Consider the following 14,647-nt stretch of genomic DNA (forward strand, 5'->3'; position numbering starts at 1 on the left):
CTCATTTTGAACCAGGAAAAACCCTGGTCAGCTGACAATAGGCACGTGACTCTCTGAGGAAACGAAAGTTAAAGAGCTTTCTCCTCACATTGCGTCCTTTAGAATCGGTTTCCCCCCCATGCCACTCCCCTGAACAGTTGTATCATTATACTGAACCTGTTCGTTCACCGTCACATGAGAGAAGTCATCCATCCTCTCTCCATCTCAAGTGCATTGACTTCACCCGCGGCTTTGAGCTTTAAGTTTCCTTTAAACACTTTAAACACTTTAAACACTTTAAACACTGATCTCCTCATGAATAACACGCTGAACCACCAGTATGAGGAGAAGGTGCGTCCCTGCATCGACCTGATCGACTCCCTCCGTTCCCTGCGGGTGGAGAGGGACCTGGCGCTGCCAGCCATAGCCGTGATCGGGGACCAGAGCTCGGGGAAGAGCTCCGTGCTGGAAGCGCTGTCGGGGGTGGCTTTACCCAGGGGGAGCGGTGAGTTCACACGAGTCTTTTATTTTTATATTTTTCTTTTACCAGGCGAGACAATTAAGAACAACATTCTTATTTACAATGCCGGCCTGCCTCATAAAGGGAAAGGGGAGGAGGGCTGAAAGATAAAACATGTTAAAAACAAAACAACAATAAGCATGTAACTAGGGTTGCCACCTTTCAGTCAGAGAAATAAGGGACACCCCTCGGGCCCCGCTCCTCGGGACCACGACCACCACGGGTCCAAGGGCGGGGTGGGGGCGCCAGTGCTATATCATAAGTTAAACATCGTAAAAATAAAGCCTTAAGGGCTGCCAAGTTTCACCAAAAGTTTGGAGTGAGTTTTTTTGGCGGTGGAGCAACCCAAAACTGTGCACGTTTTGGCAGCGGTGGCCCCTCTCTCCCACACAATTATTTGTGCTAGTTTCCTGCAATTTTACATGTTGTTCATAATAAACCAGCACAAGAAATAAAAATTATTGTAACATTTGATAAAACAAGACAAATTCAGACAATATATAATATTTATGTAAGTCTTAATAAACAAATACAGTAGCCTACAGACTCTAAAAGAAAATTGGGCCCCATCAACAGGACTCAGCCCCTTGGTCAGCAGCAGAAAGACCCGTGGTCATCATCTTATATACAGTGCATTGCTCATAGATGGCTATCATGTTATACAGGACATACCAGGGTTTTTCCTGGGTCAGAATGAGGCCTTTGGGATCTTTTTTTTGAGGGACCCCCAATTGTTGTATTTGTATTGTACATTGTATTTAATAATAATAATAATAATAATAATAATAATAATAACAATGTTATATTATGTTACAGTAGAGAAACAAAAAACTGTTACCAAAACTGTAAAGTTGCAAAGTAGGCCTATCATCTCACCCAAATTAAGTGAATATTAAGTGAATTTTAGAAACTGTATGCCATAGTGTCTTTGAGATTGATTGATTGATTGATTGAAAACTTTATTAGAAGATTTGCAGAAGTAGGACTAGGTACATGAAAGTACATATTACATACAAGGTCAACTAACAGGATAAAAACCCAAGAAAGCCACTGGCTTATTTCAATTGGGGTCCTTGATACTCAATTCATCGTTACATGTAAGACAGACAAAAAACTAGTACTATCTACAAGATAATACAGACAAATAACTAGTACTATCTACACGATAAACATACATCCAACATGGGAAGAACAATACAACAAAACATAAGGTATGTACAGCGGGTAGGACAGGTGGGGACATACACCACAGGTGGGGGCGGGGGACAAAACACAAAGTATGTACAGTGGGTAGTTCGGGCAGGGGGACAGACATATAATATGTACAATGGGTAGTTCGGGCGGGGGGACAAAACAACAAGTATGTACAGTGTGTGGTCATGGTGGGGGGGGGGTACAAAAACACCAGTAGATTTAGGCGGGGGGGAGGGGGGGGGGGGCGACATAATAACATTGCGTTTGCTCAGAGTGTAGACCAGGTAGGGGGGTGGGACAAAACAACTAGTATGTGCAGAGGGTATTTCAGGTGGGGGGGGGGGGGGGTGTGGGAGACATAACAACAAAACAACAAGAATATATAGAGGGTAGTCCAGGTGGGGGTGTAGTCTTTTAATTTGATTTTTGATTTAGAGGGTCCAGTTACGGATTGCAGCCTCCTGTAAATGTTTTTTGAGAGTGGTTTTGAAGGTGGGCAGTGTTTTGCACTCCTTTAAGATTATAGGAAGGGCGTTCCACATTTTTACTGCATAGTTTGCAAACGAGTTTAACCCCTTGTTTGTGGTGCAAGATAAAGGATACAATCCGTTTTCACACTCGTGTTGAATAACAGAAGATTAATAGAGCGGGGAAAACATGAGTGTGAGGACGGAGGATGATGAGCAAAGTCCCATCATGGATATTTCACTGCCAATCTCTCCTCCATCACCCCGAAAAAGAGAACAGACGATGAAACAACTTGCGATTTGAAAGTACCAGATACGTACATGCACATATTTTGCTACCAGGGTTGCCAGACGGAATTGACCATTTCCAGCCCAACCAGTCTAAAAGCTGCCGAATCCACCCGTCCAGTGTGACCAAAAGTAGCCCAATCTGGCAACCCTGCTTGCTACGTTACGTGCAGCTCGAGTGAACACAGGTTCTTCCAGCAGCGCGCGCCTCCCGCTTCGATTGCAGACTCAAGCTAACGTGCATGGAGAAAGATGCCACGAAACTCGTGTCCGGTAGCTTTATTTAAAGGAATTTCTAAAATAAAAGACTTGGCAGCTCTGTATGATATATTGGAGGAATCACGCAATGCGGGTGGATTGAAAATACGGAACAAACAGCGTTCCGTATTGGTTCAAAACGGGACGCATCTTTTAACTGTCAGATACGGAACGATTCCGTATTTTAAGGGACGGGTGGCAACCCTACATGTAACACAAACAATACAACAAAAGCACTAACGGACATCAAGAATGGAACACAACAGTAAGCACAAAAAGCAGACAGGCAACACAAGACAATACAATACAACAGAACGCACTGGGACACAGCCAAGCAAACACAACAATACAGCAGTAAGCACTGATACACAGTCAGGAAAGACAATAATACAACAACAAGCGCTGGGACTCAACACAGCGATACAACATGGACACCAAGACAGATACAACATGGACACTAAGACAGATACAACATGGACACCAAGACAGATACAACATGGACACTAAGACAGATACAACATGGACACCAAGACAGATACAACATGGACACCAAGACAGATACAACATGGACACCAAGACAGATACAACATGGACACCAAGACAGATACAACATGGACACTAAGACAGATACAACATGGACACTAAGACAGATACAACATGGACACCAAGACAGATACAACATGGACACTAAGACAGATACAACATGGACACTAAGACAGATACAACATGGACACTAAGACAGATACAACATGGACACCAAGACAGATACAACATGGACACCAAGACAGATACAACATGGACACCAAGACAGATACAACATGGACACTAAGACAGATACAACATGGACACTAAGACAGATACAACATGGACACTAAGACAGATACAACATGGACACCAACACAGATACAACATGGACACCAAGACAGATACAACATGGACACCAAGACAGCCAGTAAACAAACCAATACAACGATACACACTGAGACACAGTCAAGCAAACATAAATACGGTACAACAATAACCACTGAGACACAGCCACCAAATACAACAACAGCAATAAGCACTTACGAAACAGGCCAACAAACATTAGAAAACAGTATTAACATTAACACAGAAAAGCTTAAAAGCAGAGAATGAGCAGACATGAGCGTATGGGGGCATAAAAACAAGTGCAGGTGGACAGAGGGGGTGTGTAAAGGGAATTAATATGAACAGACCCAATCATTCACAACGTATTTACGTATAAACACCTAGCGTAATCACAAATTATGTAGTGAAATTGTTTACTTTTTGTTATTTGTATCAATTTTTTTTGTGTAGGCCGAGGTCTACTTTTCTATTATATTATTTCATTTTTCCCTCCGCTCCTCCTCCCCTTTATGTAGGTATTGTGACTAGATGCCCTCTTGAGCTGAAGATGAAGAGAACGAGACAAGGAGAGGAATGGCATGGAAAAATCAGTTACAAGGACTATGTGAAGGAGTTTGACGACCCCTCAGATGTGGAGTATGAAATCAGAGAAGGTGGGTTCACTTTACTGCACTACACATCATGGGGTGCCTGGCAGTAGTCAGTGTGTTTCTCCCCTATGTCTCCTGTCCTTTCCATCACTTCTCAGTGACATTCTGTACTCTTGTGCCTCCCCTCCTCCAGCCCAGGATGAGATGGCTGGTGTGGGAGTGGGGATCAGTGATGACCTCATCAGCTTGGAGATAGCATCCCCTGATGTGCCAGACCTCACACTCATAGACCTGCCAGGCATCGCCAGGGTGGCTGTCAAGGGTCAACCTGAGAACATCGGGGAGCAGGTAAAAGCACGGTCCTCCCTCACTAAAGATTGTGAAAACAAAAGGCAGTTTTGACAATGTACATCTACATTTCCAGATCAAGAGACTGATACGGAAGTTCATCACAAGGCAAGAAACAATCAGCTTGGTAGTTGTGCCATGCAACGTTGACATAGCAACCACAGAGGCTTTGAAGATGGCACAGGAGGTGGACCCAGAGGGGGAAAGGACTTTAGGTAAATAAATAAACATTAATCTTATGCATTGCACATTTGATTATTAGAAAGGAGGCTGGATCCTTATGAATCATGATGATATAACTGTGTGTGTGTGTGTGTGTGTGTGTGTGTGTTTATCATTGCACAGGCATCCTGACCAAGCCTGACCTGGTTGACAAAGGCACGGAGGAGACCGTGGTTGAGATTGTTCATAATGAGGTCATCCCCCTGACTAAAGGCTACATGATAGTCAAGTGCCGGGGCCAGAAAGAGATCATGGAGCAGGTCTCACTGACCGAAGCCACAAGGAGGGAGAAGGCCTTCTTCAAAGAGCACGCACATCTCAGGTCAGACCATTTACATATATTTTCAAATAGCCCTTATTTTACCTTAAAGGCGCAGTCTATAGCTTTGGCTCCTATGACTAACACGCTCCCCTATAACAAACTCACTGCCCCACATAACATTTTACAAATGTGAAAACTTATTTAAGTGTGTTTAAGCTCGTTATAAGCAATTTATAAGCTGGGATTTAAGCTGTTTGTTGGGTTTAGCATGTTTCTTATTCTACAGTACACTTTATGATGAAGGCCATGCAACCATCCCTAAACTGGCGGAGAAGCTAACCCTGGAACTGGTGCACCATTTTGAGGTGAATTCGTCTTTCATTACATTTCACTGCACTTTATATTCCAAGTTGTGGAACTTCCTATATTCCTCTGTGGCCTTTGAACATCTTAACCTTTGGGTTGTGTTCATGTTTGCCCCCCCATCCTTGGTGTTCCCGGTCTAATTAGACCGGTCTGATTAACTGCTTCATATCTCCAAAACTACATGGTCAAATTTGCTAAATTTGGTACCTGGTGAAAGCTGAGACCTGTGAGATGTTAAAAAATGAACATAGATATGACCAAATTACTGTAATGTGACTAAATACACAGTAGAAATTTAATATTTCATTTCCGTTCTTGAGAATTTCAAATAAGAAGGCCAGTTACACCCTGAAACTCTATATATCTCTGCCAAACAACACATTGGATCAGTTCTTCAACATCTCAACATATACCGGTACTGTGCAAAATTTGATGAGAGTATCTCTCTCCCTCTGGTTGACACCAGCGCAGGGGGAAGTTCAGGCTTGTTCTTCCTCACTGTCCCCACCATGGTGAGCTTGCGTTTCAACAGCGCATATGAGGTGAAAAAGTCATCACATGTGATATTATGCCCCTTGAGACCGGCTGTCATGTCCAGCACAACACGCATGCTCTGGTTTTTTTCTGGCCTTCCATCAACAGGTTTTCCCGTGTAGACCTGCATATTCCAGGCATAGCTGCTCCTGGCATCACATGCTGCCCAGATCTTGATTCCATACTTGCCTGGTTTGCTTGGGATGTACTGCTTGAAGGGACAGCGACCTCTGAAACGGACCAGGCGCTCGTCAACTGTCACCTCAGGGCCTGGATTGTACATCAGTGGTAGGCGCTCCACCCACCTGTCCCAAACGTTCCTGATGGCAGCCAGTTTGTCATTTCGCCAGCGGGCAGGTCTTGTATCTCTGTTATCAAATCGGATAACTCTCGACAGGACATGAAACTGCTGTAATGACATAGTGGACCGGAATATAGGCCTCCCGCACTCCGCATCCCACAGACTCTTTGTAGCCTCATTGTTTGACCGATATACTCCTGCTAGAATCAACAGACCTATGTAGGCTTGAAGGTCTACCTGGTCCAGTGCTCTCCATGTGTCCCCAAACACACGCCTCCCCTCCAAGTTTGTCATGTCCAGTACAATTTCCTCAATGGACTCTGGTAAAAACAGTTGGAAGCTGGACTTGATGTCATCCACACGAGATGTAGCATACCGCGTTGGTCCTGGTGTCATCCTTATGATGTTTTCCACTCTCGCTCTGCTTGCTCTATCCTGGGAGGATGAATACCAGAGCAAGTTGCCACCCTTGGACTGGAATGTCACCTCAGGTGCCTGTTCTTCAGGTGCCTCTTCCACAGGGGCCTCTTCCTCAGGGGCCTCTTCCTCGCCGTCTGTCTCATAACATTCTGGATCGAAGTCAGGATCGGTGTTGTCTTCCAATTCTGAGACATCCTCCTCTATCTCTGGTTCAACTTCAATCTCCTCTTCATCTGGTTCAAAAATTCGGTCGAGAGCCTCTCTGACAGATAATCGCTTAGACAGCCGCTTACTCATTGTGTTCACAGAGTGAATTCAGAGCAAAGCACAAATAAAGCTTTATATAGGGGGTCTGTGAGAGTTTAGTTTGGAAGGTGTGGTTCATGTGGGGGGATGGGCATATAAGCACGGGAAAGAGAAGGGTTCCCATAACAAACACCTGTTTCATTTGATACATTTCATAAGCACGGGAAAGAGAAGGGTTCCCATAACAAACACCTGTTTCGTTTGATACATTTCAGTGTTTCTTATGGGAACCCTTCTCTTTCCCGTGCTTATGTGTCCATCAGAACCATACCTTCCAGAGTTATGGGAACCCTTCTCTTTCACCCCAGGTGAACCACACCTTCCAGACTAAACAATGTTTAGTCTGGAAGGTCTGGTTCGGATGGGCAAATAAGCACGGGAAAGAGAAGGGTTCCCATAACAAACACCTAATTGTTTAGTTTGAAATGTGTCAAACTTTATATATGAGGTATTTGAACAGGTCTGATACATCCTGGAATGTTGTAGCTTGTTACAACTTGTGTTATCCATTAATTTCCTATGGCGGTCATTTTTGACCGGGAACACCACCGATGTTACAAAGTTGACTAAAACCACAAAATTCAATGCCAGTGGTTAGTCAGCAATTTTATATGTTCAAATGCCTAGTGTGGAGGATATCATAAGGCCTTGAGGCAATCAAATGTAAAACACAATATTTATGATTGATGAAAGTTGCTCTCGGTCAGATTTGACCGGGAACACAACCGGAGGGTTAAGACAGACATGTAATGAACTTTGAAGGTCTTTATGTTTTGTTTTCTAGAAATCCCTTCCTCGTTTGGAGGAACAGATTGAAGCTAAGCTGGCGCAGACACGCATGGAACTGGAGAGATGCAGCACTGGATGCAGCAACTTCCTGGTCGATGTATGTCCATTAAGGCCTCTACATGCTTCTGCGTCACTTGTGCGACTAGTATGCGGTTCGTGCTGCACAACACTGTCGAAAAAAGAATTTGAGTGGAACATTTAAAAACGACTGAAAGATATTCAAATGATAAGAATTCTCAGAAGGATGCCTGTTTGCAGTTAAAACTGTCTCTGAAAAAGGAGGCGATTCCACCTCCTTTCTTATGGGATCTGACAACATCTAAGATTCTAAAATTGGGGGGGAGGGTCTGACTCAATAAGAATTAACTTCAGTGGCTTTCTTCAATTCCCCAAAATAATTCTAAATTAAATTAGATCAATTAATTGTTGGTTGCTATTTCTCAACACACCACCACTCTCTCCCTGATGTTCATGTTCATGTTCATGTTTCAGAAAGTGACAGCGTTCACCCAGGATGCTATCAGTATGGCCACCGGAGATGAGCTGCAGAGTGGAGAAAGGTTCAACATCTTCTCCACGCTCAGAAAAGAGTTTGGGAAGTGGAAGGTCCATCTGGACCACTCTGGAGTGACCTGTGGGTACCGTATCTAAATTTAAATATTTTGCCCACAATGTAAAAAGAAAATCCTAAAATTAAGAACTTGTACTTCCAATGCTGACACCTTGATTTGAAATATAAATTTATTTTTTGCCATTTTGCATGTTGCATACGTAGTTGCTCATGAACTTGATCAATTGACATCAAAATAATGTTCTAAGAGATTTGATATTGCAGTTAACAAGAAGATTGAGAGAGAGGTGGCTGACTATGAGGACATGTACCGTGGAAGAGAGCTTCCAGGGTTTACCAACTACGAGACATTTGAGTTTATGGTGAAGGACCAGATGAAAGACCTGGAAGAACCAGCGGTCAAGATGCTTAAGGACATATCAGGTATGTGTTTATTAAGAATATAAAAATATAGGAATTGGAAATATGGGAAGAAAGCTTACAGGACCGCTGCAGAGCTCTCAGTGAGCTGCAAGAGTGCCAGTTGGGATTAAAGTATTAAAAACAACTGTTACGTGGCCTGGGGTGGTCCAGTGGTTAGCACCGCGGTCTACAGTGCACACATATGCCCATGTCGGCGTGGGTTTGAATCTGGCCCATGCCCTGCTGACATGACCTCTCTCCCTTCTTCTCCTTACTTTCCTGTCTGTCTTCACTATGCCTGTCCAATAAAATGAAAAATATGAGTGGGACTGCCCCACAAAAAAACATTTAAAAAAAAACAACTGTTAGAGAAAAAAAGTAAGTCAGAATAGTATCAGCACACTTGGATCTGTTTCTTGTTCTGTCTTGTTGTTTGGCAAAAGTCCAAGTGTTTTCTTTTGATACTTCTCTAGATGCTATGAGAAATCAATTCATACGGCTGGCTCGGACCAGTTTCACCGGATTTCCTCACCTCCTGAAAACAGCTAAGGTATAAAATTGTTTAATGTATATTGCCATACAGTCGTCCATCACCAGTTGGCGTATATTATTTTGCACCACCATTTGTTGTAAGATGAACGCCTGCTTCTCCTCTAGACTAAGATCGAAGCTATTAAGCTGGAGAATGACATTACAGCCGAGTCTATGCTGAGGACCCAGTTCAAGATGGAGCTGATAGTGTACACCCAGGACAGCACTTACAGCCACAGCCTGGGTAAAAGGAAGAGGGAGGAGCAGGAGAATAAGGAAGAGGAAGAGGACATACGCAAAGCAGTGACACAGAACTTCATACAATGCCAATACTGTGGAGGAAAACACGAAAGAAAAAGGGAAAAATGCCCTTCATATGGACACACATGCAGTTCCTGTGGAAAGCAAGATCACTTCTCTGCTGTGTGCAGAAGCAGAGGGATCAGCAGGGGAAACAGTGTACTAGCTGTGGAAAAAGCCCCGGCTGTCTTAAAGAGTGGTGAGGATGATCTCTGAATCCCACTAGGGCCAAAGTCAGAGAGCATCAATGTGTTTTTACTTGTGTTTTTTTTTTATTAACACAAGTATTTAAATATTTACATAGTTATGTACATACGGCAGTATTTAAATATGTACATAGTTATGTACATACGGCATCCATATACCACAGGCAAAGTCACATACCCCCAATGCTAATCTCTATGCAGCCATTCTGGTATATCTTTGTCTGGTATCAATGTTATATTCAAATGAGCTGCTTCCCTACAGGGAGGAGTCATGTATACTACAGGGACAACCAGGCCTCTCTGCAGGAGATGCTGCTGCACCTCAAGTCCTATTATCAAGTAAGTGTCAATCAGTACTTTGATGTGACCCTCTCAAGCTCACATGGCTCCCTAGGAGCCCCAACATGTTCCTCTTCTAAACTCACACATGCACCGCACAAGTGTGTGTGTGTGTGTGTGTGTCCTTTGTGTTGGTCTGTATGCGTGTCTGCATGCATGCATGTTTGTGTGTGTACAAGTGTGATGGTGTGAGAGAAAGTTCATAGTCCCTGCCCCCTGCTGCCATTTAGTCATGTTTATTTCTGGTCTTCACCAGATTGCCAGCCAGCGTCTGGCGGATCAGGTCCACATGGTGATCCGCTACCTGATCCTGCACCTACCTGATCAGCTGCAGAGTGAGATGCTGCATATGATACAGGACAAGGACAACATGGAGCAGCTGCTGATGGAGGACACTGACATTGGCAGCAAGAGGGCGATACTGCAGAGTCGTCTCAAACGCCTGACGCAAGCACGCATCTATCTGGTGGAGTTCTAGAGTAGACAGTGGCCTGAGTTCTAGAGTAGACAGTTCTAGAGTAGACAGTTCTAGAGTAGACAGTTCTAGAGTAGACAGTTCTAGAGTAGACAGTTCTAGAGTAGACAGTTCTGGAGTAGACAGTTCTAGAGTAGACAGTTCTAGAGTAGACAGTTCTGGAGTAGACAGTTCTAGAGTAGACAGTTCTAGAGTAGACAGTTCTAGAGTAGACAGTTCTAGAGTAGACAGTTCTAGAGTAGACAGTTCTAGAGTAGACAGTTCTAGAGTAGACAGTTCTAGAGTAGACAGTTCTAGAGTAGACAGTTCTAGAGTAAACAGTTCTAGAGTAGACAGTTCTAGAGTAGACAGTTCTAGAGTAGACAGTTCTAGAGTAGACAGTTCTAGAGTAGACACTGGCCTGACATGCAGAGTTTGCTTGTCATCTTGAGAGTGCTTGAAGTAGTACTAGAGAAATGCTGAGTATTTGTGTTTATCTTACTTTATTTGTATGCAAGTTGTAAATACATGTTTTGTTATTTTATTAATGTACTGTATTGTTTAGCTGGTGTCCTGGGACCATAGAATACAAAGAGTGCATAAGCGATAAACAATCACTTGCTCTTTAATGCACACTGAGGTCAAAGAGGCTCTATATTTGGTCAGTTTTATTACATTTATTTTAGCCTACCTCTTGCTCATTCTGGCCATGTTGAGAGGTATACAGAAGATACAGTTATTCATGTGTGCTATGACTTGTCAACAAGCTGCTTGTGAATTGACAGCTACCATTGTCATTGTACCAGAGATAGGTCAAAAAGTATTTTTATGTTGTTTTCTTAAAAGACAAAGCAAGACACCCCACTGAGCCCTACGATGTGACTCAACACGTCCTGGTGTAGATGATGGAATAAATGTCATAATGCAACCTCTAACATATGTCTGTATTTTATATCAAATATGTAGACTACTGAACGTGACAGAAATAAAAGTGATTCTTGGTACCTGAACATTTATTTTTAAACCACCATCAGCATTGAGTTGTGCTTTTTAAGCAACATTTAAGCGTAACCCAAATTAAATAAATCAGTACGGGTCGTTTTCTATTATTGTTAATTCAGATAGAAACATGGTTATTACACATTATATAGCCTGGAATCAGAATCACGACTTTACTGGCGAGACAGCACCATCTAGCGGTGAAAGTAGAGTATAGCCCATATCATATTTTTAGATAACTAAAGTGGTTGTGATTTAACCCCATTGTAATTTTGAGAATATTTATCAAATTTTTAATGAAAATTATACACCAGTTAGTTCTGACCAAGTAATTTGATTGGACAAGAGGCATTCCATGAGTGCTGATATACAGTATAACAGCACTGGGACTTTTAACTATTATGTATCACTCCGAAATGACCGTTAATACAAAGTAGCTAGCCTGCAGATGTTTGTGTTCAGGTTACTAGGCAACAGTCCAGTTGCGGAACTATTTTTTGTTGACGGAGCCCAAATAAATGATTAAATAAACAAACAAATCATAATCTGTTGTCACTTATTACTGTTAACTAATACATTGCGCTGTAGAACTGTTGTATATGGTCATAATTAAGCAATATCACACTCGAGGTCGTGCTGTTATACTGAATATCATGGCTGTGAACCTCGTACCTACGACCGAATCACAGCCGTGCTGATATTCAGTATAACAGCACTCCCTCGAGTGTGATGTGTCTACAATTAATCATGGTGACAGCTAAAGGTAAGTTCACAAGTTAAAGTGACACCGAAAATGACATAATATATATATATATATATATATATTTATATATATATATGACACCCTGTGTGATGGGCAAGCGGAGTAAAACTCATAGTTGAAGGAGGTTGGAGAGAGGCAGAGATTGTGTCGGTGGATTTCTGTCATTTCTAACTGCAGTTGCGGCGCTACGCCGACGTGGTGGTGGGGGCGCTGTTTCGCAAATAAGTTAGCCTTCGTTTTTGCTAGCGAAATAGCTGATAGTTACGGTGGCCGACAAGGGCAAACGCGCTGCAAATACCGGAAACGCGCTGCATATAGAGAAACGCGCTGCAAATACCGGAAACGCGCTGAATATAGAGAAACGCGCTGCATATAGCTCACAACACAACGGAAGTGTAGAAAAACGCTGCAATTCAGTTCACAACACAACGGAACTGTTCTCACAACGGAAGTGTTCTGGGGGGGAACGATAAGTGGAACGGACCGGAGACGTGTTTTTGAAGTTCCGAAAAGCAGTTCTGAAGAGGTTGTGGAGTGAAGAGGCGACATATTATATACATATTATATTTCTTATTTATGTCTGCAGATAACATGTGCTGTATTGCAAACCGAAGGGCTCATTCTATGCCCTACACCCTACGAAGGGTTCGTAGAAGCTTGTGCAGTGGAGGGATTCTTTATTGGGAATTAGCCGTTGGATCGTATTCAGACATAACGTAGGCTGGTTCTGTCAAGATATTTGTTGGCATTATGAGGAGGACAGGTGACTTCCTTAAACCTGTGAGAGGGAAGTCACTTCCCCTTGATGTTCAACCACAATGGTCATCTGACCAACTGTTGGATGCTGCTTTAAAGAAGCTGAAAGATTTTAACCAGGACATGAAAGATGTTGCCTATGTCTTGCTGTACCCCGATGGTCAGGAAGTTCGAAACATTCCAGGAACAGACACCGCTTTCACAGTGGAGAAATACAAGGAGGCCATTGGAAAGGCCTACCAAAGAATAACACTGTACATTTGCCCTGGTGAACAATTCACAAACAGTTGTAAGTGCAAGTTTCCACCTTGTTTTAAGCTTCACTCTGTAAAACTGAGGCAATGAGTGAAATTCATCTTTATACCCACATCAATTATGCCAATTATTATTTTTCAAAGGTTACAGTGGACAGTCTTCAAGTGAAGATGATGACGGTGTGGTTCAAATGGTTAATTTGGCATCTGGAGACAGTCCACTTTCAGACACCGTGGTCAGTTTGCATCATGGCATTTCTCCTTAAATGAAGTGAATTGACAATATTTTGATAATATTTTCATTTGATCTAATCTGTCATTTGTGTGTTGTATGCAGGTGTGGGACGGTCCAAATGAAGTGAGCACTCCAAATGAAGTGAGCACTCCAAGAATGGAGAACATTTTGCAAGGGTAACACAGCACAGTCAACATTAACTTTTCTTGCACAAGCAGCACAATACAGTACAGCAGTAAAAAAAAAAAAAAAAATCCAGACCTGCCAGACGCTTACAGACAGCATCTCATCAAGTAAGAAAATCCATATCCTCTAGTGTTGAATGTGTGAACCTGAAATTATGAAATGCCTGTAAATAATTGCATTAATTCACCAAGCCAAACTACATGTAATGTGTGCTGTTTTAGTTACTAAGCCAATAACACTGTCATTAAATTAACTGCTAATTTTTGGGGTAAAACTAGGATGGAGGACAAACCGCAGTCCAGGAACAAGACAAATGTGCTCGGGGTCAGAACAACTTCTACAGGTAAGCTGTGTTGACAGATGCAACCTTTACACATTTGCTAGTTTACTCAGAATTGTGTGGATTTTCAATGTATTTCTTGCATCTTTGTCAAATGTTTACGGGCAGTGTGCACCAATATGCCAAATGTGCTGGTATTGTATGTTTTAAACCTAATGTTTTTCAAAGAAACCAGACGAGGATTGACATCTGAATTTAAGCCGTAGGTATTTTTATTTTTCAGCTCAGTGAAGCAGGGTGCATAAGGCGACAGGAAGAAACCCGTGTACTCGGATTCTGGAGAGACTATCTTCTTGACACAGAAGGTTTATTTTAATTATCTCATCATAAACACACTCCCTACCCTGCAGAAGACCTGAACAGTCCCCAGATCTTTTAATTATGTCATCTTGATATCATCTTCTATTGCTGGCAGTTCCATTGAAATATTATATTTTACAACTAAACTAAATCTACTTTTTTCAGAGAAACAAACAGGAATCTTCCTCCAGGACATCCTCATGTTCGCCACAGGACTCGACGCACTGCCTCCCTCTGGGATCCAGCCACCACCCAAACTGCTTTTTCTGCGGACATCACGCTTCCCAATGAGCAGAA

General features: G+C 42.6%; 1 protein-coding gene across 1 annotated transcript; it reads left to right on the top strand.

The window, feature by feature from the left end:
- Nucleotides 1–294: 294 nt before the first annotated feature.
- Nucleotides 295–10,541, top strand: LOC308175600 (interferon-induced GTP-binding protein Mx3-like; the record flags this gene model as incomplete). Its single annotated transcript, XM_080551236.1, has 13 exons — nucleotides 295–484; nucleotides 4,092–4,229; nucleotides 4,360–4,514; nucleotides 4,591–4,729; nucleotides 4,860–5,058; nucleotides 5,285–5,363; nucleotides 7,710–7,811; nucleotides 8,207–8,348; nucleotides 8,550–8,708; nucleotides 9,161–9,237; nucleotides 9,345–9,521; nucleotides 9,926–10,063; nucleotides 10,320–10,541. 13 exons carry the CDS (start codon nucleotides 295–297, stop codon nucleotides 10,539–10,541), a joined length of 1,917 nt encoding a protein of 638 aa, XP_080407362.1.
- Between the last annotated feature and the right edge of the window lie 4,106 nt (nucleotides 10,542–14,647).

The sequence above is a fragment of the Nansenia antarctica genome (assembly GCF_963989245.1).
Source record: "Nansenia antarctica genome assembly, contig: SCAFFOLD_25, whole genome shotgun sequence".
Lineage (NCBI taxonomy): Eukaryota > Metazoa > Chordata > Actinopteri > Argentiniformes > Microstomatidae > Nansenia > Nansenia antarctica.